The following is a 27823-nucleotide window of genomic DNA, read 5'->3' on the forward strand; positions in this document are numbered from 1 at the left end:
TGGATGGATAACCAGCCTAGAAATAAAGACGTTCGACGATTTGATATACTTGATGGTCACCGATCAACTGAAACGTAGAGTACCTCCAGAGGTGCAGGAACACTTCCTGAATGAATGGACGCACGTTGCATCGTCCAAAGAACTGCAGCAGAAACTGGACAACTACGAAATGGTCCGTCAAAACCTAAGAAAGGAACCATCGTCTACTGCCAACAAGTGGCCATGTAGCAAAAACCAGATAATTTCCCAAAATCAGTAAAAAAGATATCAGGAGAAAGTTGAAAACCAAGAAACGAGACTTGCAATTTATTCTTACGGATGTTCCCGACCTGGATACATCAAAGCTAAATGTCCCACTTGCTCTCCATCAGAACGAAGAGACAGATTGGCTCTCAACTTTCTGACTCTCCAAGCAACCAGTTCTCCGTTGGCTCTGCTAAATGTAAACATGGCAAGATTGAATGTTCGAACCTGTGCTGACAACGACACTTCAAAAACAGTTGCTGGAGAACATCTGTATTCCTGTTCGTTAAGCAAGATATGACTTTCGGCCAACTAGCATAACAATGACTTTGTCAAATGGTTGTCGAACCAAAGAAGCAGCTTGCACCACCCCGGAGGCATTTAAAAGAAAGTTCTTACATTGGACCTTCTAGCTCTGCCAAAAGCAAAAGGAAACAGAAACTTGCTCGGGACCGACTTTCTTGGAAAGCTTTGAATAGAACCTAACCTGAAACACAAAAACTGGCACTTTTATGGAGATCAAACGAGGAAGATGGCTTTTCGAGAAGATATACCAGAAAGCCTCCTACGCCCTGTAGAAAATGTGCCAGACTCTGAGTTTCCCTTACCAGTCGATCCTGTAAGAGATAAGACCGAACCAGATGTCTGTCAAGATCACGATGCCTCGCCTAACGACTTGTCTACAACTCAGATTAGTGAAATTGTTCAACTAAAGAATTGTCGTCTTAGAGAAGAGGAAGGAGAAGGCTTAACCAAGCAACAATTGTCCCGTTTGAACCAATTGTAGATGGAATACCAGGATACCTTTAATCCAGGGTGAGAACCAACTTCGTACATTGAACACCGAATCGATACCGAACATGCACCTCCAGTTGCAACAATACCTTATCGCATGTCACCTGCTTGACAAGAGACAAATAAAAAAGAACTCGTTATAGAAGAATATAACTCCCTATATGCTTCACCAGTCTTGTCTTATGCAACTTGGAGACCGAGTATGGGTAACTACTCATCAGAAGAGTAACAAAGCAAATCAAAAACTAGCAAAGTTTACACCACGACATGATGGACCTTAGGTCGTAACGACCCAACACTCCTTGTCTAGTTACTAAGTTGCAGACCCCAACAACACAAATTTAAGACTTGGAAATACCATTCTTCCGTTTTGCGTCCATGCCTTGAGTCTGACGCCAACAGTCAACCTGTACAACCACTGCGTAGAAGAGGCCGTCTCAAAAAGAACTGAATTTTATAAACTACTCTTGCTGGCTCTTTTATCGGGACGACAGCGAAGCCAGAGACGGAGTCTGTAGAACTAGAACTGTAATGCGTCGCCGGATAGGATGACAGATCTCTGCCTTAAGCGAACATTTTGCAACCCCTGACACCGGAAAAAGTGTATTTTTGGAGTTTTTCTTCAGTCTGTGTGTGGTTCCTTTCCTTGCTTGTGAGGAACCTCTGTTTTCTTACAGAATGTAATTTTTATAGAATTAGTTAATTAAAAATTCTTTGAATTAGTACTTGACTAATACCTAAAAATTTCATTTATTAGTTTCAAAATAACTTGTGAAAAGCGCCCTCTACTTAAATGAAATAAATTTTTTTGTTTTAAATTTATAATTTGTCCTGTAGATGCGACATCTAACCATAAATGCATAATCGATTTCATTCATAAAGTTATTTCGTTTATGAATTAAAAAAAAACATGGAAAAAGCGCCTTCTTCTGAAATGAAATAAATTAATGTGTATTAAATTTATAATTTTTTCCTGTACATAGCAACACTTAAGCAAAAATGCGCTTTTGTTATCATTGTTTGTGCTTTAGTTGATTAGATAAAATCGCTTAAGTTGATTAGATAAAAAAATAGTTCCATAAAGGCGCTATCTTCTGAAATGAAATTAAATAAATAGTTTTGAATTTATAGTTTTGTTCTGTACATGGCCTTACCTAATCATAAATGCGTTATTAATTTCATTCTTTATGGAATTTTGTTTATAAGTTTAAAAGCTGCTTCTAAAATGCGCTCTCTGCCCATGAAACAAAAAAAAAATTTAATTTATAATTTATACCTCTGTAGGGCGACAGCTAACCATAAATGCGATATTGATTTCATTCCTTATGGTATTTATTTATTAGTTAAAAAAATGTGAAAAGTGCCCTCAAACGAAATAAAATGAACTAATTTAGTTTAAATTTATAATTTTTTTCCTGTAGATGGCGACACCTAACCATAAATGCGTTATTGATTTCATTCGTTGTGTTATTTCGTTGATTATTTTAAAAACAGCTTATGAAATGGGAAGCATGTGAACTACTGAAAAAAAATGAAATAATATGATTTGAATTTATAATTTTGTCTTGTAGATAGGAACACATAGCCATAAATGCATTCTTCATTGTTTGTGGTACTGCGTTTAGTAGTTAAAAAACAGTATGCGAAATGCGCAATTTACTGAAAAAAAAATGAAATAAATAGTCTTGATTTAATAATTTTTTTCAGCAAATGGCAACACATAACCATAAATGAGCTATTGATCTTAGTCTTTGTACAATTCCATTTCTTAATTTAAAAACGGCTTGGGAAAAGCAACTTTCTACCGAAACGAAATGAATTAACGGATTTTAAATTTATAATTTTGGCCTGTAGATGGCGACACCCAACCATAAATGCGTTATTGGTTTCATTGTTTGTGGTATTTCGTTTATTAGATAATAAGAAGCTTGCAAAAAGCGCCAATTACTGAAATGAAATGATATAATTAGTTTCGAATTTATAATTTTGATTTGTAGAATGCGACAGCTAACTATAAATAAGATATTGAATTTATTCTTTTTTTATATTTCGTTTATTATTTTTAAAACAGCTTGTAAAAAGTTCCCTCTACTGAAATGAAATGAATTACTTGTTTAAAATTTATAATTTTTTCCGGTAGAAGCGACACACAAACATAAATGCGTTATTTCTATTATTCTTTGTGGCATTTCGTTGATTAACAAAAAAACAGCTTGACAAAAGCGCCCTCTACTGCAATGAATTGAAATAATTAGTTTAGAATTTATAAATTTTTCCTAAAGTTGGCGACACCTAACCAAAAATGAGTTATTGATTTCATTCTTTATGTTATTTCGATCTTTAATTTAAAAAGAACTTGCAAAAAGCGCTCTCTACTGAAATTAAATGAAATAATTAGTTTTGAATTTCTAATTTTGACCTATAGATGGCAACATATAACCGTAAATGTGTTATAGGTCTCCTTCTTTGTGGAATTTCATTTCTTAATTTAAAAACTACTTTTGAAAAGCGTCTTTTACCGAAATAAAATTAATTAATTTGTTTTAAATTTATAATTATTTCCTGTAAATGGTGACAGATAACCAGAAATGCGTTTTTGGTATCGTTCTTTGTGGTATTTCGTTATTATATAAAACAGAATCTTGCTAAAATCGCCATCTACTGAAATGAAATGAAATAATTTGTTCTAAATTTATAGTTTTGGTCTGTAGATTGCGTCACCTAACCATAAATGCATTATTGATTTAATTCTTTCTGGTATTTCGTTAATTAGTTTTAAGAAAATCTTATGAAAACGCTCTCTACCGATATGAAATTAAATAATTAATATTTAATTTATAAGTTAGTCCTGTAGATGGCGATTGCTGACCAAAAATGCTATATTGATCCATTATGCTTTCCATGGATGCTTTATTTACGCAAAAATTAGGCAAAAGTCCTTTTCCTTTAGTTATAAAATCAAATTAGTTTATCTAAACGACAACTAATTATCCCCTTTCGTCTGATAATTTTTGATACCATGTCAAAGATTTTGCCCTAAAGTTGCATGATATAATTAGTTAATTATAATTATATTTTATCTTTCATTTTATTCTACTAAACAGGTCAGTCAACGTAAATTTCGAATTTTCTTTTTCATTTAAAAAGTTAAATTTTTCACGCAAATACAATTTTAAAAACTGGATTAAATGTAAATGGGTGATTTCATGGGTTTCCTAAGTAACTATCGAAATTAGGAAGAATCACTACGTTTTACAGATTGCATTATCAACAATCTAGTAACAATTAGAAAAAATAACAATCATCTCGCTTTGGTTCCTTTTTTATTATAAAAGAATTCTAACTTATAGATTCCAGTCATATATATAAAAAAGAATATTATAAATCTATACTTATATAAAGCTCAATGTGTGTGTGTGTGTGTGTTGGCGCTCTACAGAAAAGACCATTTTATTACAGCTACCAAATTTGGCACGTGTATACCTTGAAGGTCTAGAATGTGCACCTGAGGTCCCTTTTTTTAAAAATTTTTAATTATTAATTAAAAAATAACTTTCCTGCCAAAAAAATCTTCATTTCCCCACCGCCAAATGAGTAAGGCTTCAGCATTTTTCCCCCACGCTAATGAGGCTTAGGCTTAACATTTTTCGGCCGATTATTTCAAACGATTCTGTTTATTTTTTTAGTGTTTGATGCATTTAAAATTAAACGTTGTCAATTAATTGATCTTTCAGATCAATTCTGAAGTACTTTTGAATTAAAATAAAACAGAATAAAGGAAATTAAAAATTTCTAATCTGCATAGTGTTACGCCAACTGGCGTAGAAAAATTCACGCATTTGCGTTACCATAACTGGTGTTGAAAATTCACGCATGCGCATTGTGTTCTTATTGTTGACAAGTATTATCAACGGATGTGACTTGATTTAAATTATTTTTAGATTAGTTGTATGCTTTTATAATTAAATTGTATTTATGTTAGTTTTAAGTTCATTGTTTTTAAGTAATTTTTTTAACCTGTTTTCGACCGATGATTTTAAACGATTCTGTTTATTTTCTTAGTGTTTGATGCATTTAAAATTAAACATTGTTAATTAATGGACCTGCTCATGATGAATCTGAAAATTTTTTGTTGACAAATTCTTGAGATATTACATAAATTAAGTAAGATATTCTTTAGTGCCCATAAGGTTTAAATGCTCAGTGACTCTTGTTTTCAGTAATCATATTACAAAAAAAAATGCTTTGTTTCAGTAAAAAATATTATATTAATTGCAGATTAATCATTTCCACTTTAATTTAAAGCATAAATTCTACCGGAGCTAACAGAAAATTAGAGAGATAAAGATTACGTTATGACTGAAGCCCTTTATAATATTATGAATGAATTGAAATTTGAAGTTTTAAAATATTTTAATGAAGGAGCTATTAAAGTAGGAATTACATAAAATATTTAATTATTAAAATTTTAACGAGAATTAAGATTGGCGAACCGGCTGATTGTCAAAGACGGCTAGTAATGAATAATATAAAAGAATATTAAAATGAATTTTGAAGATGCACAGTGAATTAATATTAAAACATGAGCATGCGACTCGCATTCCTTAATATTCTAGTTGTAATATGATGATACTTCGATCATAGGATAAAATTCTATCAATGTTTCGTCATAAAAGTATAAAGTAAAATGTTGGCCTTTCGTCATTTGGTTTAGTTTTCACAAATTGATGTCCCGTTTCCAGCAATATTATAATTAGTTTAGAACACACATCGTAATTTTGAGCTGTGATCAAATGAGAAGAACGGCACTTGAACTGACACCTCTTTTCCAAACTTTTGTAACAAATTAGCGTAAGGACATGAGCATGCAACACCCAGATCTTTCCACCAGTTCATTGCAATTCCTGAAATTGTTCAAGATATCCAAGCAGTCAAAAAAATGAAGAAATGTTGTACTTCCAGTATTTTAAAACCCTTTCGAAAATAAATTAAAAACAATGATTGTAAATACTAAACCAATTATTAGTTAGATCAATAGATGCAATAATTGAATTTTAATTAATTCTTTGTCACGCGAAGCTTTAAAACACTGACGAGTTCAAAACTAAAAGTTTTAACACGGAAATACTGTGACATTAGAATTAACCCTCTAAACAGCTGGATCTCTTTTATCCATTTTCTTGTTTAACTTAAAAGTAGATATATGCACACTTATATTAATTGTATTTAATTTATATAGAATAAAATATTTTAAAGATTTCAGTAATTTGATGCAGCATAGAAAAATAATGTTTATCGAATTTAAAAATTATTTTTTTTTTTTGACATGTGAAAAGATTTCTCGCAATCTAAATTTTTAAAAAAAATTCGTATTCAATGCTTAATAAGGAATTAATAATTAGAAATACAAATTTAAGATGTGTATTTTTCATTAATATTGAAAACTGGATGATGTAAAAGACTTCAAAAAATTAATAATAGGGGAAGATGTGTAGACAATCCTAAAAGAAAGGCGATTCTATTGTCCTCGTAGTCACGAAATGAGTGACTTGCAGAGAAGCACAATAAATGTTAAAAATATACCATAAATATCTTTAAAAAATTCTAAATTCTTGAGTATATGATATATTAAGTCAAAGAATGTTAATTAAGAAAATATTGCAATTTTTTAGTCTTGTTTTCGTTAGAATATTTATATTTTCATTTACACAAAGAAAATATATTTAAATTGCTAGAAAACTTTATCTAAAGGAATAAAACTTGATTTAAATCTTTACATTCCAGACTTCTCATAATTGAAATAACTCAAGGATAACGAATTTTTCCTTCTTAATTTCGTAATAATCGCTCTCAAAATTTTCCAAAGAATTACAATTTATTAATTAGATAGTTTAAATCGTATGCACTTTTTTTCTATACCTAAATTTTTTTTTAAAAAACGTACACTTTAGACAATTTTTTTAATTTTTAGAACAATTTATTTTTTTCATTCTATGATTGGCTAAACCTAACAACCTTTAATGTTTTATCATTAATCGATTAAAAAAATTAATTTTATCGCTTTTTAATAAGTCTATCTTTTTATGTATTTCTTCACTATATAGGCAGTTCCATAATTTCTAGATTCAAAGGTTGATAAACGGCATCATGTCCTCTTAGAAATTCTATAGTACCTTGGTCTTCTATAGAAAAGTGCGACACTTTCTAGATTTATTAAAAAATGCAACCAATTCCTCAATAGAAAGCAGATCTGCATTTTCCAAGTAATTATATATGTATGGGAGTGGTAAAAAGAACCTATCTAAGGTACCGAGGAACAAGTGTGGCCGAAACCACGAATTTAGTTAATCTGAGCAGATATCTATTTGGAAAAAGATGATTTACACCTGTAAAAGGTTGCTATGCAGTAGATTAGGTTTTTATAATCGATGTTATTAATTTTAAATCATATTTACTCCAGTTATGAGAAAATTGGGGGTTCATCATTTCTGATTTCAATCTTTTGATTTGTTTAGATATCCAGAATTTCTGAAGCTCATTTACTTTCAAATAACGTGTTACATAATAACAAAAAACATTTTTAATGAAGGTTTTGGCATACACAAATGTTTAATTTCTTCCAAATAGGATTATAACTGAATATATATCTCAACTTTTATCTAAAAAGCATCACCGAACATTGAAAGCACAAAAATAATAATTTGAAATGGAATTTCATGCTAAATTTAATTTGATACACTTGAAGTAAGTTTTACCTGAATATTAAATTCAAAGTACAATTTAAATGAACTTTATTCTAGTTTAAGTAAAGAAAAAACTATTTCGGTAAAGGGAGCAACTTTGAATAGCTAAGCTATAGCTAAAAATTACATGGAGGTCTGACTGCTTGAAATTTTAGTTCCACAAAAGTTGCATTAAAAATCAATCTAAATATTCTGATGTAACACATGCTTGAAAGCATCCTGCTGATGTAAAAAAAGATTGCAAACATAGTATTGGAAACCATACATTTAAAATTGATTTCTTAATGTACCAATTGCGATTACTTCAGATACTAAACTCTAACTTGGAAATAAATTACTTACCATTGTGGCCAAGTATAAAGCAGGCCAACTAATGCGAGCAGTAGAAGGTCACTCCTACTTCAAGAATATCACGTGGCCTGAACGGGACAATGGTAAATAGTTGTCCCGATGGTACAATTATTTACCAATGCCCCTTTCGGGTGTCGTGGTGTTCCTGAAGTAGGTTTGGCCTTGTACTGCGTGCAATAGTTGACCTCATGTGAACGCTGCTTAAGACCAAACTTGCAGAATAGAAGGATTCACATTTTTTAAAAAATTTTATTGAAAGTATAGAAAATACATTTTCAACCAAAATCTCTGAGAAGACTTTACATTTTATAATTTGGATAAAAAAGCCAATTACTTTTACCAATACATTATCACAAACTAAACATAATGATTTGGAGTTAAGAAGGTATAGTCGGAGTTAGTACTCTGTGAGTAAGTTTTGGAGAGAAAATAAAAAAAAAAGAATTTCTTCGGAGCAGAATAATTACTTTTCTCACTCGTCTCCTTTTTCCATTCTTGTGCCATCTCCAGACTTCAATTTTCTATTCTTAATCATCTGAGGATGAGCAGATCTCAGATCATAAGCTTGCCCAATCCATGCCATGAAATCTATGAATGCTTTTGCAAAGTTTAATTTATAGCCCCATTCACTTGAAGAATAGTCCCATGGGAAGACATGGTGGTAGTTGTGCCAGCCTTCTCCCCAACCCATGAAAGCAATAAGAATATTATCTCTGGCTTCAATGTACTTATCATAAGATTGGTCACCATATGTGTGGGCAACGCTATTCACTAGAAAAATCCCATTCTGAAGGTAGCAGTGTTGCGCCACAAAAGCGATAAAGAATGAATTCCGCATAGATTCATTCCAACACCACATAGGTATTATAGTTGGTAAGATGGTAGCAAAAAACAGAGCCATAAGTAAATAAAACCTGCAAAATAACATTATGTTTAAAATAATAGCAGGAAAGTGGCATTTAAAAATGTTACATAACCTTACTTCCTTTAAACAATTTATGGATGAGTCATGAATCTCTCAACAATATTATGAAAATGAAGTCATCTTATTATGAATAAAGTAAATTTTGTGGTATTTCTTTTAAACAAGAGGCGAAGAGACTTTGTAATAATGTTTCGAAGATTTTATTAAACTAGCTTCTTGTTCACTGAAAAATTAGATGCATCATTCCCAAAATAGGTTTCTTTTTATTGTTTCGAGAAAAAAAATATGGCTGAATGAGTTAACGCTTTTAGAAATACTAATCTGCATTTCTTTGCAAACTGAGTGAGTATTTTATTAACTGCCAGAAAATCGAGAAACTTTGAAATGATTTAACATTTTGGACAATGCCTGAGAATAGATATGAAAATAAAAGGACTATTCACTTAAATGTTAACCTTTCGCCAAAATAATTAATCGAAATTTCGAAAAATACATATGTCAGTTCTAAAATAAATAAAGGTACATAAATTTGTTATTATGATAATAATCTTTCCTGATAATTAATCTCAATCGTGGTGAATAATAAAAATAGATTTTTTTCGATTTGTGGAGTGGTTCCATCTTGATGAAATTGTGACTTCGTGTTATAATTTATATATTCTTTTTAAATTTGCTGTGTAAAAGAACTGAATGTGAAATTATATTACATTCTATTTCTTGAATATTTCTGTGAGTTTAGTCTATATTTATCTATTACTGCATTTCGTTTGTCTACACGCCTATAAACTACCAAAATCCGAGAAAGTCTATTTCGAGGAATATGAAGTTTGTCCTATCACTATTTTTATTTAGCGAATTTTTAATTTTTCTAAATATCTGTGGAGCGGCAAACTTCCGTATGTGACTAGAATAATTTTCATCGTGCACCAAACCATAATTTGATTGCAATTTGATATTATGATACTGTGTGTCTAACAGCATTTTAGTTAATAATTTGGAATTTGAAGATTGGATGCTGTCTTTTCTTAATTCATTTTTAATATCCAATTTATAAAATTAGAAAGACAGCCACCTTAAGAGAGTTTATTTTTAATAATCGTTAACTTATGAAAATCTCTTGACATGAATACTGCTAATTAAAAAAATAATTAGGCTTTAATTTTTAAATAATTTTAGTAATTCTCAACTAAAAATCCCTGCTCTGATGTTCACAAGTTGTAAGATCGCCAAATCAATGCTCACTGAGTTCTTCTCTGGTGTACAACAAAAATAATTCTGAGCTGCTGTCAAATATAAATTATAGTTTTAATAGAAAGATTTATGTCAATGATACAAATAAAAAAAAATCTTGCCTTCTGTGAAATCTAACAACTGGATCAGCCAATAAATCATCAAGGTAAATAGTTTTTCCTTTCTCTACTACATCCGGGTGCTTTTTACACATCAACCATCCTATATGAGCAAAGAAGAAACCACGCTTGATATTATGTGGATCTGCATTGGTCTCAGTGAAATTGTGATGAACCCGATGATCTCTACACCATTTGTAGATGTCTTTCTACGAAGTAATTGGTTTTATAATAAATATTATGCTAATATATCAGAAACTCATTTAAAATGGTTATAAGTTACAAAAACTTACTTGGGCCGCAATACTAAGAAAACAGCAGAGTAGAATTCTTAGTGGCAACTTTGCTTTATATGATCTATGAGACCAAAGCCTGTGTGTTCCTGCTGCAATACCCAATCCACCAAGATGTGCATAAATGAAAGCTGCAACAGATATGAAACTATTGAAAAAGGAAACAAATTCATGTACGCTCATTTCAGTAGAAAAGATGTGTCTTAAAAGTTTAAGGCTTCTATTCTTAGTAAATCTTGGTATTTAGGCTTAAACCAAAATATGAATCTGCTAAGAGTTTGTATCGTTACAGGATCTTTGACACTTAATACTTTTCAAAGTGTTCTTGATATTCTATCGAGAGCAATTTTGAAGTTCAGTTCGATCGAGTTAGCTTAGAATATAATGAAAGTGTGCGAGAAATTTCTTGGAAAGGAATTCGTGCTTTTGATCTAATTTAAGATAAGGAAAATATCCGAGATTGCTCCTCCCATCTAATTCATATTTTATATCAATTAACCTAGAGAGAACCATGTATTGTTCCCACATCTCAGCATCACTCTAGAACATATTTAGAGTTTCCATTCTAGAACACACATCATGAAATGAATAGAGTTTCTATATCTGCCATGAGAAAATAGCAGAAGTGATGCGTTCAATTTTAAGAGGTTTGTCATTATTATGAATCGTGCCTGCGAAAGCAAAAAGAAGTGAAAACTGACAACATCGAGAATCTAGCAGTTAATTATTTAAAATAAGAGAATTGTAGGAAATGCAAGATGATTTTTTTACTATTGCCTGCAAGGGTGGTTATTTGAATCACGTTGGACGTAGGTTTTTGAGATAAATAATTTCTAAAATACCTTACAAGATATTTCGTCTTAATTCTTTCAAAGGGGATATTGACACACAAAAGTCATATAGAATCAAAATTAAATTTGATGATATGACAATAACAGTTACCAAGTAAATAATATGTGATTTATAGAGTGGTAAAAAGAATTACAGTCAGATAATTTTTATCTAAAACGAGTCTTGCATTGACAGGTTTTAAATGTGCATCTTCAAAGCCGACATGGTTAAATATATAATAGTTGCATATAAGTGATAAACATGTAAAGAAAATTTTTACTCAATAAATTTTGTTGCTGCCTTAGCTCATTTTTTTAAGGAGCAGCAAAAATTGTTTGATATAGTAAAAAAATTAAGCATACATTTTAATTTTCTTAGTTTTATACGAGATTTAATACATTTTAAAATTTTGAATCAAGACAAAAACCAAGTACTAACCATATAATTTTTTACAAACATGTTACCAAAAAAATTAATCACATGAATAACAGAATTAATAAAACTTTAAATGGCTTTGATTATAATTAACGACAAAGAAATTACGATCTAGAAATTAAATTTTCTCTACAAATTAAAGATAAAAAGATAGCCTTTTAAAACACGCGATTAGACAATTGAGCGTTTTATAAATGTGAGAGTGACAAAACATAAACAAAATTAGGTAAATATTTAAAGAAATTATAACAATTTTATAAGCCGATTTTTAATTGTAAACAAATGTGTAATTAAAGTTCCTTTTTCTGCGTTAAAAAGCAAAAGTGAAAATGTCCAATCAGCAATACATGATACAAAAATGAAGGTAAATGCATGAAACAGTTGATTTTTTATCTTAATGACGGCATTCAGATAAATTTTGAGTGATAATATGTTATAAAATTATGGGGGATGAACATTATACCGTTTTACCGCAATTTCACTTCTTTACGGAAACGTAGAAAATTTAAATGTCAAACCATCTGTGTGCAATTAAATATATATGCCAGATTTTGTCTGAGTTCTTAAAAGGACGAGGAAATTATATAAAGAGATGATGTGCAAAGGGTCTCGTTTATATTTTCCGACTTGCTTAAATGCACAAATTTTGCAATTGTACATACAAAAACAGAAGGAAAATCATTCTCAATTATGATATTATTTCCGATCATGGGAAGGCATCTAAATTTTTGGACGAAATATAGGAATTCTCTGTTTCTTAGATTCTGTCTTCATAGTTTCTTCATTTTTAATTTTAATCTCATATTTTTTGAATTTATAGTATAAACCTGTTGCAACAGGTGTCCATAATAAGGAAAAGCATTACTTTTATGTTTAAAAATATTCCCCAATCGAGCATATTTTAAAAAGGATTTTCAAAATAAATAAAAAGCAATTAATAAAAAAGCAATATTTTAGGAATTTTCATAAATTTAAAAAATATAGTTGTAACAAGTTTTAAGGATCCACAATGATCACAGGCATAATATAGAAATTTGAAATTTCATTGAGAAAGAAATAACGTCAATGCTTCAAGAAGGCATTTAGACCGGAGAAGAAGTGGCCCCAAGAACAGTTTAAATGAAATTTGGGAAGCATCGTAGAGATGTGAAAAACTGTCGATGTAGATTTTTGCCAGTAAAATTTTTTCTAAACAGGTTTTAAATCAGACTTTTATACAGGCTGTTAAATAATATGCTTTTAAATAGTCAAAACTTTTAGGTCATTCGAATGAAAGAAAGGTATTACCTATCAAATTCAAAATATTCCTTTATTTTCTATATTTTTAAAATAACTTTTTTTATGTAACAATACTCGTTGCAATTTTTTATACCATAACAGAAAAAGAAACATGGGAATAAAACATAAAAAAAAATATTTATCAGTGAAATTCTCCATTTATTCGAATATTTAATTGCTTTTAGTGATATCAGATCTAAGTAACTCATCATTTGTTATCCATGTATGTATTAATCACAAGTTTTTCACTCAATGACAACATGAAAATACACATTTGATTTTTCTCGCATCCCCGTGTTGTATAAGGTTCCATAACAAACAACTGTTGATTTGTATTGATATAAAAATTTATAAGAACATCGAAAATGTACTCCTATTGAATTGGGAGTGTACACAAATGGAGAATAAGCTGAAGAAATTGAATAATTTATTTTAACTAAAAGATTATCAAATACGATACTAAGTCATTATATTTTCTGGTTTCATTGTACTTTTTCATTATTTCAGATCAAATATGAGGAAAAATTAATTCAAATTTATTGTTAGAATCGTAGAAAACGTGACCTATTCGTATATTGCAAAGTTTCAAATTCCTGCATGCAAATATATATTTTGATATTTATAATTAATTATCTGTTTGAAAGGTTAGAAAAATTTAAAGGACATAAAATATTTGGACTTACACAAATATATCTCATATCCTTAACGTTACTTTATAATTTGAAATAATAAAAATTTAGATAAAAAAGATTTTGTTTGATTGAAATGTATTGACACAAATTCATTTGGATATTATTTCAAATCTCAATTATCAGGAATAAATTATTTTTTTAAAGTTTAATGCAAATAATAAATTAAATGTCATTAGATTTTTTAATTTCTTTGAGTAAAATCCAATGCATTTGAAAAATTACAAATCTAAACCTTCTATGAAGCATCAATCATGCTGAGCAATTAGATACCCGAAATTTATTCAATACAAACGCTTAGTTTTAATATAAAGATTTATCTAAATTTCTTATCAAATGATGGTCTTTAAATCATTGCAGTGAGACTACAGTTTGCATGCACAATACATCATACTTACCATCATTTTCATTCGAAATGCCTGCATGTTTTCCTTTAGCCATTTTGAAATTCACTGTGCATTAAATGAATTAATAGAAGAAAGTAGCAGGATCACGTTTAAAAGGTGTTACATATTTGTCAATAGTCGAAAAGTGCAACTTACCTATGATTAGGAATAGAAACTATTTCTAATAAGTAGAATATTTAAATGAAATTTATCGAAACGATGTAACAAGAGAAAATGTGTTGATGTTCTGTTCTGTTGCCAACACTAAATAATAAATTTCTGAATTATCTATGTTTTAATAAAGCTATTTTAATGTCTTTTACTATTATTCCGACGTCTTAAAAGAATCTGACAGCAAACCCGATTAATGCTACCATCAACAATACCTATATTAAGAAAGTTGGAACTAGTTGTCAATGAGCTGAAATTGGAATTTTGTTTCAAAGTTTTTAATTTTGGGATTTTTACATACCAAGTCAAAAGAGGTGAATTAAAAATCATGGGATTAATGTGCAAACCAAGCAATGTGTCCAGATAAACTGATAATTTCATGATTGAATTTATGCTAAGCGCATTATATTACAATCAAATACTTACCGAACAGAGAAGTTTTCCAACAGGCTGACGTGAAACTCAAGTAAAGCGCATAAAGGAAGCCTGTATGAAGAAAAATGAAAAATATTACATTGAACCAGATTATCTTGACTTTGTATTCTGGTGTTTCGGATTTTTGCTGTAAAACTGCTTCTTTCACGACAGTCGAACTCTGGGCAGCCATTCTGGAAGAAAAACATTTCACCTTAAAAGGAATGAATTTTATAATATGCATACGTTTGATTTTGTCATAATATTTATCAAGTGAAAGCAGATAGATTAATATAAAAAAAATTAAACTTGGAAGATTCCAAAATTAAATTCCAGGTAGATTCCTAATCATTTCATGCATATTTGTAGTGAGTTTTGTAATCGGTAAGTTCCCAAAAGAATTTAGTTACTATTTCAAAAGCAACCAAGTTCATTATAACAGAAAAATTAATTTTCGCGATGATTCTCGTGGTACAACTTCAAGGAAACTTCAGAAATTTAAACGATCATGATTCCTAAAAGGTTAAAACACCTAACGAAAATTATTTGACCTTGTTATGTTTCAAAGAAAGCTAATAATGACTTAAAACTTCTATTAATGGCTTTGTTTCGGATGTTAAATTTTCACATGTGCTTTTATTGATGTAGCATGGATATTAAGAGCAATAGAATTTTTAAAAAAATCCCGATATTTTTGTAAGCATCTTTTATAGAAAATACAGAATTTTTAGCGAAAATATACGAAACTTACAATATACGAGATAGTATGAGACCACAATATTATGTTAAAATTTGCAACAAACATTTTGAATATTTGGGAAAATATGAGCTATTGAAATTAGTGACATTTAATAGAATATAGACAAAACATAGCATGTTGTTTTGATAATTTCGAAAAAATATAGGAAATATAAAAACTCCAAAATAAAATTCAGAGAAATATCGGAATTCCAGCGTATTGAGTTTCAGTTGCCTTCTAAGATAAATTAAATAAATAAAGATATCGCTAAATAAATAAATAAATAAATAAAGATATAAAGATATCGCTCCAATTAATATTTATTAAACTTTATTTATATTGTATTTTTTCTGAAAAAGTTTTATAAGTATAAAATCTTTTCTTATATGCAATAAATTTACGATATAAAAATATACATTAACATTCTGAAAGTTCAGATTCGGAATACCTTCCTCTTCTCCAATGTGAAGTTTTTCATCGAATGAAAATGATTTAAAACTTAGTGGGGATTTCAAACCCAAAGTATTAAAAATCTTTTTAATTACGATATGATAATTTCCAAGATTTAATAACAACCCAAATTCAACAACTATCAACCTAATAAGGAATGACATGTGATTCGGTACACTAGAATAAGGTGTATTTTAAATAATTAAATTGTTAATAATCATATAAGATTTTAACATAAGTTTTATCAATTCAAAAACTTCTGTTAAACAGATTATTAAGTTAAGAAAAATCATAATTTTAGTCAATATTTTTAAGATTATTAAACATCAGGTCTGTTTTTATCAAATGAATGCAATGTGGAAATTCGAGTTTTTGTTTGATACCCATAATGAACATTCGAGAAATCTTATGCAAAAATAAAATTGTATATTATTCAATATTTTCATTAATTTATAACGTGAAAGTAACCACTTTTCTGACTCCGAAGTGTCTGCACCTAGTTTCATTACATAGTTTAATGAAATTTCTTTAATGTCTTCATCATAATTATATAAACAAACATAGCTTGATTACAAATTTTTGATAATATTTTTTAATTCCATTCTCATAAAAATAAACGTTCAATTCTCAATATGCCAACAACCAATAAATAACTACTTTTCTGAGTCCGAAGTGTCTGCACTTAGTTTCATTACATAGTTTAATGAAATTTCTTTAATGTTTTCATCATAATTATATAAACAAACATAGCTTGATTACAAATATTTGACTATATTTTTTAATTCCATTCTCATAAAAACAATCGTTCAATTCTCAATATGCCAACAACAAATGAATAATGATCACCTGAATGATGTTATTGCAAATATGGTTCAGTGATGCTTAAATTACAGACTGAATTTTCAAATATTTATTACAACTAAAATATAATGATATAAAATTAGATACATTATTTACAGTAATAAAATTATAGTGATTGCAAATTATCAAGCTATCCCAATATATTACATTCACTCGTTTCCGTAATCTATTACACAAATAACATCAAGTTTACATTCCTTCAAAAAGACCTCATATTACCTCATTCCTCAATATTACCATCCGGATGCTCAGAAATATGGAAAAAACACACACACTAATTTTCTTATCTGTCATCAAAATTATAAAATTAACATTTCCATCCTATTTTGCATGATTTAATAAAAAAAATCTTTTTTGATAATTCTTGGCTATTTCGTAACAAGCTATAACTCTTTAAGAAAATAATTTTATCTAATTTAAAATAAACTTTTGATATATTTCCTTTCCTGAGACTTAAAAACCAAGAGGACACGACTGGGGCAAAAAACAATTTTTAAATAAAATATTATATATAAAAGGGTTTTTTTTCTAAATAAATAAAAATTTTACTTTTAGATTTTTTTTAATTTTAAACTTCCATAAGTTAAAATAAGCAGATGATTGAAACAAACTCATTCAATTACATTTTATCTCCAAGTTTTTTTTTATACTCTAAAATTTATTCTAGCTCCATAGTTAGCTCTTTGAAATTGTGGAGCAATTTTTTTTTTTAAATTTGATATCAGAGGCCTCAATGTGAAAGTTTTTGAAACAGTTTCTTTTTTATAACGTGATGGAGGAACGTTGCACTATTTCTAAAAAAGAAATTAACAGTAAAATTTTAAAAAATTATCATACTTATTAATTATTCAAATAATATTGGAATTATCTCTTATTTATTCAACAGAATTTGGTGATCTTTACTATAGCATTGTAAATTTAGATTTATAGAATAATGTTGCGCGTAAATATAAAATTTCGGCGTATTTTTCAATGCTGCAGATCAAGCTGTTTTAAAGTATTTAAATGTTCAGACCAGTGTTTCATGCATTTAGAGATTTCCATCTTCCCTTTGCTGATTCCATAATTCTGAGTACTGAATTATGGAACGACTTAAAGTATCTTTACTCGAACATTATTTTGAAACTTAAAAGTGATATTATTTTCAGGAAAGTGGTTTAGTTTGGAGAGTTATCTGTCCTCAAAAGTTTGACGCGGAAGATACTTTTCAATATTTTCTTCATGACTTAGATTTATTAAGTTTTACAAGCATTGTTTACACAGAAAAACAATCTTTCATAATTAAATTTTTAACTCGTTAAAAGTTTCCGGAACCACAATTTTAAGACAATCAGCTGTAAGGTAGAATGAAACAACAACTGTTGTCATGTTTTGGTGACTCTGAGGTATGGTCCAATATCGAAAATTTAGTGAGAATCAGTTGCAGGAAACGTCAAATAAATTTGCATACTGTGAATAGAAACATTTTTTCATGACTCTTCGCTATGAATTTTAAATATTTCAATTAAAAAAATTTCCGGTTTTTATAATAAAGAAGACATTTATTATAAATTCATACTAAGCACGTATCAATAAAGAAGATATAAAGCAAGGAGAAGAAATCATGCTAATTTATTTTTAGCTTCCGTGTGGAATCGTTTTAACCCTAGTGTGCATGTTTATACATAACAGCATAGTTTGAATATTAAATTTGGATAACATTAAACATTTTAAATACTAAAAATATTTAAATAGAAAATAATATTTTTATAAACACCTATTAAATTTGGAGATTATTATTATTTTTTTTTAGATTGGAGATTTATTTCGGATTTATTTTATAGAGATTTATTTTATAAATAGGAAGCTATTTTAGTGATATTGGCATCGAGTTTACGAAACGGTTTCTCTTATGTCCAAACTTTATACCCTAAAAGCAAAATAATTTATTTATATATGAAATGAACAGGACATCCATCATTTCCAAACTTTAGTCAAATAATTTTTCTTCTTATTCGGAAATAATATTAGTAATCTGGCAATGATTGAAGAATTTATTTCCACATTTATTATAAAGACAATTATCAGCAATTCCATTTAGATATAACTGATTTCCAAACAAATTCAGCAAGATTGAAATTCGATAGAATAATTTCCAAAATAAAATGGGTTTATTATAATTAACAATGAAATTGGTTACCTTTTAGTTTGGAAGTTTAGAATAATTACCTTTTATTTGGAGAATCAGGTATACATCAAACAAAACTTTGCAATAGCAAAATTCAAAGTTTAAAGGTTCAAGTATATATTAGTACCATTAGATCAGTAAAAGTACAAATTAAAAGATTATTGTAAGATTTTTGAAGTTCTGTGCATAAATTCCGAAATCCTTTGAATTACACTATTCCGTGAAAATATGTTAATATCTGCTAACTTTTGACCGCCTGCTGCCTTCAATGTGAAGCCTTAATTTATAGTAAAGATTTGTTTTGAAATTTAACGTCTCTGGGAAATTGAAACCGAGAGCATCTTCATCAAGGCAAATTTAACATTCATTCATTTATTAATTTCGTCGATGGGTTAAAAAGTGTTTAGATATTTTCAATTTATTTTTATATCTGTTCTGAGATAAATTAAAAGGCGTAGTTTGCAACAATCAGATGATTGTATTTTAGTTATCTGATTGTAAATAGTATAAATTTTTACTAGATATGATGCCGACGATTTTAACTCATTAACTTACCTAGAATCTTTTACAATATTCAATCTATGTTAACTTGTGCATAAAACTTCCATTGAAATTTAACCACCTGGTTTCTTTCCATTGTAAGTAGTATTTTATTTCCTCTTCAAAACATTTCTCAATAATGATGGCAGACACAGGTGTGCCGATTCGGCAGTTGCGAATCATATACTGTACAATATTTTATTTGCTGATTAATTTCCGCTTAGAGACCCTTGCATCATTTAGAAAGTCGTGTCAATTCACATCCTTGTTCTTAGAATATATATCGTTTCTGAGTAGTTTAAGAATGAGCGCCAAAAGAAGATCTGACGTGATTATTATTGCTATCATAATTATACATTATGAGCAGGAAATGTGAGAAAGTTTAAAATTATATGAAATAAAATTTAAAAGATTATAATTACTTTTGCAGCATACGAATTTTGAAAATTTTAAAAGCAATATTGCTGGTAATCCGTAATTGGAGAGATGAATTTCCTCACACGCCCAGAGACATGGAGTCAAAATGACTCCAAAGTAATTTGACTTTTTTTGTCTTTTGTAAACAGAATTGTAATTTATTTTGGAAACAGAATATATTCCGGAAATCATGTAGTTACCAAAATTATTAAAAATATTAATATTAAAAATGTTAGATGTTATAAGAAAAAAACTAAACAATCTTTAATGAATATTTACTTTATTTAGATATTTCGAAATTACACTAATGTTAATAACTGTTAGAATTTAACAAACAAAAAGAAGAACATCATATTTTAAAATATTATTTCAAAAATAATTCTTTCTTTTTTTTTTTTTTTTTTTTTTTTGCATTATTCAAATTAAAAGCAGTTTCATAGACATGGAGTGAATGACACCATAAATAAAAATAAAAATGAAAAGAATTATTCGGTTATACACACGTGTTCATACTTAGACTTTTGCCAGCATATTGCATAAAGAGCAACTTGAAGGTACTGAGGAGCTGATTACCTTCAAGGACAAAATACCACGTAATAATCAAAGCTAATGAACAACGCTGAGCCATTCTGATTCCCGTCTGCAGTTACGGGGGGGGCTAATATTCAACAACTAGTATTTAATATCATCAGATATATGTCAATTATAGAAAAATAATCAATACATGACGATTTCAGTAACAGTATTTTAACTTTGAGTTAAACAAACCACGAGAACCTGAGGTTAAAAATTGTTTCCTTTAACATTAATAAACAAAATTTTGACAAGTCTTTATTTCTGCATTAGAAAGAAAGCTATCACAATCTCCAATTTATTGTTAAAAAATACCAACGAGAGTGATCGCTTCGAAATTTTTTTCATACTTTCTACGATAGATGTTACTCGGCTTTCTCCAAGAAAAAGGTACTGTAATCGCAAATATTGGTTATGGCTGTGAATATAAAATAATGTTTATTCGAAATACTGATAAAAAATATTTCTTTTGAACGAATACATTTACTATTCAGAATATTTTAAAGATTTATTTATAAACAATCATAAGAGAGTTAGAATGAGTATAGGTTAACACACATGTATGTTCTGAATAAAGAAAATTCATTATAAATTATTTTCATTCATACTCTAGTGCAAATGTAAACTTTGGAGACAGGAAGTGACAAATAACGGGCGGAAGAAACGTGACATATTACTAACTTTACCGTGTCTAATTTCATATATTTTATTAAATTTAAGATCTTTATTTGCTTACATATCTCTTATACATTTTTATCTTCCCAAAGGGATTAAAAGTTTAAATTAAGCAGTGTTTACGGCAGATAGAAAGAAACGGAAATCCCTCAGCTTTGTACAGAACTGGCAGAAATAACACACGAGGAAAGCCAAAATTAATAATTTTCGGAAGTAACCAACTCCCAATATATTGGAATAATTTAGATTAAAAGAAAGCAAAGGTTTGGGTTTTGAAAATGTACTGAAATTAGTTTAGAATTAACTTCTGTTTCGGATGAAAAATAATTTAATTCGTCATTTACATATAAATTACTACAAAGGTATAACAAAAGCAGTGTGGCAATTAAGGAGCTTTTTCTTTGTTGCAATAAAAAGGCATATATTCAAATGTCATATTTTAATGCACTGCAAGATATTCTATACATAGAATTAACTTACAAAGAATACTGCAAGCAACTTAAAAATAACCCCACCAGAAAAGTATTTTTATTGATGTAATTCAAAACGGAACCTTGATTATACATAAGAAATAATATCTTAACTTGTTACAGTAATAGATTTTGTTTACAGTAATAGATTATAAATAATTTCACAATTAAATCTAATGCATCATATTAAATTATTATTATTCTGAAAAGGAAATATATATATATATATATATATATATATATATATATATATATATATATATATATATATATATATTTCCTTCTTAGAATAATAATAATTTAATTGAGCGCCATCTATCAGTTATTTTCTAAATGCACTTCTTTTAATGGAAATAACAAAATCCAAAGGCTCTCTGAGCATATTCCCACAAACCGCAATTTTTTTCGAGCATTACTTTTTTTATTATGATTTTTTGAAGTTTGCACGAATTTATGTTTATTTTGTTTTATGTTTGAAATTTTCTTTAGAACAAACACAACATAATAATAGGTAATGCAAGAAAGTTGAAAATTCTAGGTCATTCCTGAGACTTTAGAAGATTACCCTGAAGTTTTATTAACTGTTGTTTTGAAAGAAGGGACAACTATAAATTGAAACAACTGCAAAGTCTAATAACGTATCTTTTAGGATAAGAAGAATGGGAAGAATTAACGCTCTTTGTACTTGACTCTTATATGCAAATAACCTGGAAGAATACTTGTTTGAATTTCTTGGAGATACATTTGCTGGAACCAAATATTATCTTTTCGGTATAACTTTGGTTGTTTCAAATTTCTGTGGAATATAATAAATGGGCCAATTCTTATATTCAATGAGTATGGATTTATTTTTTATTTATTGTTCTATTAAAAAATTCTATAAGATAGACAAAAGGACTGAAATTACGAAAAATTTCAAAAATTAAATTCTGGAAAAGATTACTGGAATACAAAATTCAGATGCAATAAAAACTAAACTTTCATGCTGCTGTCAATTTAGTGTGCTCTTCTGCCACCCTCATTACACAGTCATTTTGCGAAACTTTTAGAAATATTTTCATCGAATGCATGGATTTGCTTGTTAGCAATTAATGTTTTTCTTTGGGGATATTGAAGAAATTCTGATTCTTTAATGCGTGCATTTTATCGCCTGCATCTCTTCACGGAAGTCAAATTTCTGCCTTAATTATGCTGCTAATTTGGACATCACGCATAGCTCGATCAAGAGCTACGAAAGCCTTTTAGTTTGATATCGAACATTCATCCCAAATGATAAATTTGTAAGATATTCATTGTTTATATTACATTCTCTATTTCAACTAAATTCAGAAATCATTATAAGGTCGTATGCGTTATATGACAGCCTTCCAAAAGTGTGGAAGCAACTTATGATGAAGCTACTAAAATAAAGACTTATATAATATTTTAATTGGATTTCAGCAAGTATCAATTTCATTAAAAATATTTGGAAATTCCATCAAAGAAACATCCATACTTATTAGCAATCAAATTCATCAAATTCATGTTGCATAAGTTATTAATTTTTTTAATCCGTTGTTGATAGTAGAGATTTATCTGTTGCCACCATGTTCATATCTTTCTGTCAAATAACAAATCTCTATCATGTGATTGGTATAACCAGATTGGGCTTCTGCATGATATGAAACAGCAGATGGAGATCACTGTTTTGAACATTGCCAATAATGAAATAAATTTTTTGACCTCTTTCGAGACATACATTATGTAGAACAGTACGTTTTGAACAAGAAACACCCCTTTTTGATTAAGAAATCTTAAATCGCTTCTACCTCCTTTATCCTTCCTCCTCCTGCAGCAGTTCTTCCTTAATTAACCATTGAGTTTTTATTGATAATACATAAAGTTTGGTAAGCTCTCACATTAGATTTATATTATCCTGTAATTCCTTCTGTGACAAGGCTCCTTCTTACATTGGAATAAATTGTCTTTGTTATTGCTAGTATCAGTTCTTTATTTAATTTCACTCCATTTTTTTTCTTTATTCTCCATTCTAAATTAATCTATTAATTACATTATTTTATTTAGTGGCACATCAACTTTATTTTCTCGATATTATTAATAACATTCGATACCTCAACAAGTTAAAATATTAGTTGAGCTATACAACACTCATTTCGATACTTATGCCAATACTTTGAGAAGCATTAGGATAAAATATAAGGCGTAAAACTTTTTATTTATACTTGGCACTTGATAGCACTTGGTGTTTTTAAAAGCAATTGATTGTCTGATTGAATTTTCTTGCTTTTATTATTTTCTCACGATCATAGGTCGACGCATGCCCCCCCAATCACTTTAGGGACTTCAATATTTCCAAAGACTGTTCCGTGAGTAGTTTAGTAGTTTACAATGAAGGCATAAATTTGGATAGAGCATCATCTTCGTATTACAGAAATATGTATATCCATGTTCGTATTATAAAGATTATCTCCTAGACAAGAAATCAAGCACATTCTGACACATCCTTCAACAGAAATTTTATGGATCTCATCTCCTCTGAAAGCTTCAAATTAAAGCTTGCCTGTCATTTCATGCAGGCAGAAACTCTTACGCACTTGGGGATTTTTAGAAGGGAGGAACTAAGAATTTGTTTTCACTAGTTGTGTTTCTAATTGTTCAAACACAACTTTCTGATCAAGAATCTAAACATAAAAGTCTATAATTGGCCACTAAGTTAAGAGAAAAAATTCGTTGATTTCTTACATATTCTAAATTATCCTGAAAATAAACACTATGATAATATCCTTTGAACATATTCAATAACTCAAGTATACTATAAACGACAGAATATACCTTAGGAAATACAGATAATATCTCTAAAGTAAAAAGAACAGTAAACAAGGGACGGGACTCGGATATTTTTCGAAGTCGTTGTACTTTTAGTTTAAATGAATAGAAACTTGGAAATGGTAGCTTGGTTTTACATACGCTGTAAAGCTGCAAAAATCCCAGGTAAAGAATATATTTATTTTATGAAAAATTGATTTTTTAACTGTCATTTTTTTCGATAATAAAATAGAAACTCTAGAAATGAATATGGAATATAGTTATTATCATTTTTTTTACTTTTTAATATCCCCAAATTTTTAAAATATGCAATTTAAGTACCGCAAAACACATTACACAAATTTGGGTATGACTTTCTTTCTATTCTTGGTAACGCTGCAAATATAAAACTATAGGGAACCATGTAAATATATTTTTTTTAATTTTATGTTCGGAATTATAAATAAATTTTATATAACTTAACAATTTATAATTATCTTCCCAAAGAATGTTTATTTGCTGTAATATATATATATATATATTACTTTTTGAAAAATTCAAATTTTTTAACTATACAAATTTTCACAATTTATTTTCTGGTACCTCATAACACAATTCACAAAACTGGGAATACCTTTTTTTTCTGCTGCTAATATTAATTTTCCTTATTGTTAGACACACACAAAATGTTTTCAATGTGTTGTTTCTTCATTTATTATTTTAAAATTGATATATATCATGCACCCAATTTAAAACACAGCCATACAAAATATATATTTAAAATAATCATTGGGAATCCCCTGCACCTGCTTCAATTTTGATGAATGCCTTACTATTTTAACAAATAGTATGTAAACAAAAACGCAATAGACAAGAATATAAATTTAAAGTTTCCGTTGTTTCCACCAGTTGATTTATATTAAATTCATATAATTTTAAACTGCTTAACACAGCGTTTCTCAACCTTTCAGTATTTGCGGCCCATTTTTCAATCATAATTTTCCTCGCACCTCCCGCTTACAATAAAATGTATACAACGAAAATGCATATTGAGTATATTTTATTTTGTTTTTAAATTATTTTTAACTGAATGCCAAAACAAGAATAAAAGCAAGCCAACAATGGCGAGAAACCACATTTGGCATTTTACCAAGCGGATGGTAAACAGATGAAGCCAATGAAAGTGGGGAAAATTTAAATATTACATTTGAAATGAAAGCCAAACAGGGAGATAACGTTAAAACAATATGAAAGTAGAAAAATCCGTTAATGAAAGTTAACTTTGACGGGGTGAGCTAAATTTAGAAAATGGGAATACATTTTTTTGAATAATAAAAGAAATAAAACAGAAGTATGACTAAACAAAAGTGGAAAAATTAGCAATTTTTGTGGAAGGGAATCCACACGACCGATGCCGTCTCGAGCAGGCGCAGAGCAAATGTTTTCACATAGAAAGAAGGAAAATGTTCGATAACGCAAGTTTCAATTTTTGCCAGTCTCATTCGAGTCGATCTTTCTATCGCTATCGAATCTATCATGAATGTGTATGTTATATGCTTTCGTGTTAATTGCATTATTAAATATTCACCGCAGTAGATTTATGCAGACTCGTGGATAAATTTTTATGCGGAAGTAAGCGAGAAAGAGACGACAGTCAAGCACCAACAAATACACAGACGAGCGTGGTTCCGAAAATAAAACCAAAAAAACTTTCTCAAGAATATTTAAATTTTGGGTTTATCAGTACTGAAGTAAATGAAGAAAGGCCCATGTATAATTTGCTCAAAAATGTTGGCCGCAGACAGCATAAAACCTAATAAACTTAAACGACGACATTTGGAAACGCTTCATAGTGAGTAAGTACAACAAACGCAGATAATTCTTAGAATTAAAATTAAAATCATATAAAAAGCAAAAATTACTTTTTAAAGAAACTTTGTGAATAAAAGAGCTTTAATTGCATCTTACAAAATTTCATATAAAATAGTCAGTAAAAACTCTCACACCATTGGTGAAGAGCTTATTTTGCCAGCAGCAATTGAGCTGTAAATTTTACTTAATATCTCTTGTTTTAAGATGTTATATACATGACTTCTTAATTAAGATATGTAGTAAATTTAGATGAAATCCATGCTCCTTTTAAATAAAGATCTTAAGAATTTAGTATTGATCTCTTTAGACATTGGCGACCTCACATTCAGATCTGATTTACTCGAAATTTATCAAAATATAGTATATCGAGATGAAAGTCTCTAAAATGTGCGCAACAGCTTTTCAATATGGCAAGAAAATTCCGAACTTAAAAAAAAGTTTATCAAAATTTTCAACGGTAATTAAGATTAAAATTAAACAAAGAAAATGTGTTTATTCATAATTAGCAGCTCAAAATGAACTGTCTGTCAGTCTGTAATCATTATAACGATATTTTGTTCTATCTGGATTTGTTAAATTCCCCAGAAATAATATATTAAGCAGTAAAAATATAATTTTCGGAAGGAATTAGTTGAAATAATTGGAATTAATTATAAATTATACGAAATTTTAACAGTTTTCAGCAAATAATTTCGGAAATATGACATAAAAAGTGTTTTTACACTGTCCTAAAATTTAAAAAAAAATGTAATAGCTGTGGTAATTTTTTTGAAAAAAGTAATTTAATAGTCACATTTATATTATTTTTCTATATAAAATAATAAGATGATTTTAAATTATGTAAGTTAAATTCTATTTTACTTCATGATTGCTCGTATTCTTTCGCTTTAATACTTTTACTTTAATTTTAATTCTCGTGTTCTGTTGCTCGTTTGCTTTTTACTTTAATTTTAATTTGTAGAATACTTTTATACAAAAAGATCTTAAAGTAAACATTTTATAATTAAAAAGACATTACTTACTTTTTATTAGTAAGAAAATTCAATGTTTTTTCGAATAAATTGTGAAATAACATACTCTTATTTTCGGTGTCCTTGTACCATCCGAGCTTGCTGTATGTTTCGAAGTATTCTCTTTAGCTACTTCAAGTGAAAACAAAGATCGTTTGCAACATTTACCACTCACTAACGTCACTACTTTTGGGCCAATCAAACGTTTCCAAAAATTTGTATGATGACTTCTCACAATAAGGAAGTAATAAGATTTATCATATAAGCAGGTGGTAGTACTTTTCTTTATGACTTTCGTAAGAATTTCAATCTGTATTAATAACATAGGCTAAGACATATTT

General features: G+C 28.8%; 1 protein-coding gene across 2 annotated transcripts; it reads right to left on the reverse strand.

The window, feature by feature from the left end:
* Window positions 1–8554: 8554 nt before the first annotated feature.
* LOC129975842 (acyl-CoA Delta-9 desaturase-like) lies at window positions 8555–27673 on the reverse strand. Of its 2 annotated transcripts, none has more exons than XM_056089083.1 (5): window positions 27550–27673; window positions 14916–15097; window positions 10700–10830; window positions 10410–10615; window positions 8555–9046 (listed from the first exon to the last, which is right to left on the reverse strand). In XM_056089083.1, exons 2-5 carry the CDS (start codon window positions 15094–15096, stop codon window positions 8605–8607), a joined length of 960 nt encoding a protein of 319 aa, XP_055945058.1. In that variant the 5' UTR covers window position 15097; window positions 27550–27673; the 3' UTR covers window positions 8555–8604. The 2 variants fall into 2 exon arrangements, with proteins under 2 accessions (XP_055945058.1, XP_055945057.1); XM_056089082.1 differs by having other exon boundaries at window positions 27495–27600.
* Window positions 27674–27823: the final 150 nt, after the last annotated feature.

Source organism: Argiope bruennichi, chromosome 7 (assembly GCF_947563725.1).
Source record: "Argiope bruennichi chromosome 7, qqArgBrue1.1, whole genome shotgun sequence".
NCBI lineage: Eukaryota > Metazoa > Arthropoda > Arachnida > Araneae > Araneidae > Argiope > Argiope bruennichi.

Coding starts and splice junctions, on each gene's coding strand:
- LOC129975842 (XM_056089082.1), bottom strand. CDS start 27,547: ATGTTATTTCACAATTTATTCGAAAAAACATTGAATTTTCTTACTAAT. Junction 10,616..10,699: donor TTCTTAGTATTGCGGCCCAA/GTAAGTTTTTGT, acceptor ATTACTTCGTAG/AAAGACATCTACAAATGGTG. Junction 9,047..10,409: donor GTTGTTAGATTTCACAGAAG/GCAAGATTTTTT, acceptor GTTATTTTGCAG/GTTTTATTTACTTATGGCTC.